Source organism: Neopelma chrysocephalum, unplaced genomic scaffold (genome assembly GCF_003984885.1).
Source record: "Neopelma chrysocephalum unplaced genomic scaffold, ASM398488v2 Primary Assembly neopelma1_74948, whole genome shotgun sequence".
Lineage (NCBI taxonomy): Eukaryota > Metazoa > Chordata > Aves > Passeriformes > Pipridae > Neopelma > Neopelma chrysocephalum.
Window position 1 is genome coordinate 1 of NW_020909094.1, and position 631 is coordinate 631.

The 631-nt window shown below is 63.2% G+C and overlaps 2 gene segments (V, D, J or C); one reads left to right on the forward strand and one right to left on the reverse strand.

Moving 5' to 3' along the window:
* Window positions 1-6: 6 nt before the first annotated feature.
* LOC113979326 lies at window positions 7-246 on the reverse strand (the record flags this gene model as incomplete). The annotated part of the segment is given in 1 exon segment: window positions 7-246. A coding segment is annotated over 1 exon segment (240 nt), but the record flags the coding sequence as incomplete, so codon positions are not given.
* A 66-nt stretch (window positions 247-312) lies between these two features.
* LOC113979325 lies at window positions 313-608 on the forward strand (the record flags this gene model as incomplete). The annotated part of the segment is given in 1 exon segment: window positions 313-608. A coding segment is annotated over 1 exon segment (296 nt), but the record flags the coding sequence as incomplete, so codon positions are not given.
* Between the last annotated feature and the right edge of the window lie 23 nt (window positions 609-631).

The window sequence follows — 631 nt, forward strand, 5'->3', positions numbered from 1 at the left end:
CGTCACCGAGCTCTGCCCGTTGTCCCTGGGGATGCTGAACCGGCCCTGCACCGACGGCGCGTAGTAGGTGGCACCATCGTAGTCAATCCCAGCAACATATTCCAGCCCCTTCCCAGGGCTCTGGCGCACCCACACCATGTCGTAGTCGCTGAAGGTGAAGCCGGAGGCGCGGCAGAGGAGCCGCAGGGACTCCCCCGGGGCCTTGAGGTCACCCCCGGACTCCACCAGGGTCACGGTCGCCCACAACCCTGTGGGAAGGAAAAAAAGGAATATTGGGATGAACCGGGTGAGCAAGACCCACCTGGGAGGGCTGTGACCCTGGTGGAGTCGGGGTGACCTCAAGGCCCCGGGGGAGTCCCTGCGGCTCCTCTGCCGCGCCTCCGGCTTCACCTTGGGCAGCTACTCCATGCAGTGGGTTCGCCAGAGCCCCGGGAAGGGGCTGGAATGGGTCGCTGGGTTCGACGCTGGTGGCAGCCCCTACTACGCGCCGTCGGTGAAGGGCCGGTTCACGATCTTCAAGGACAACGGGCAGGGCACGTTGATGCTGCAGATGAACAACCTCAAGGAGGAGGATTCCGCCACCTATTTCTGTGGCAAAAGCATTAACGGTGATGCTGTTATGGGTGATGGT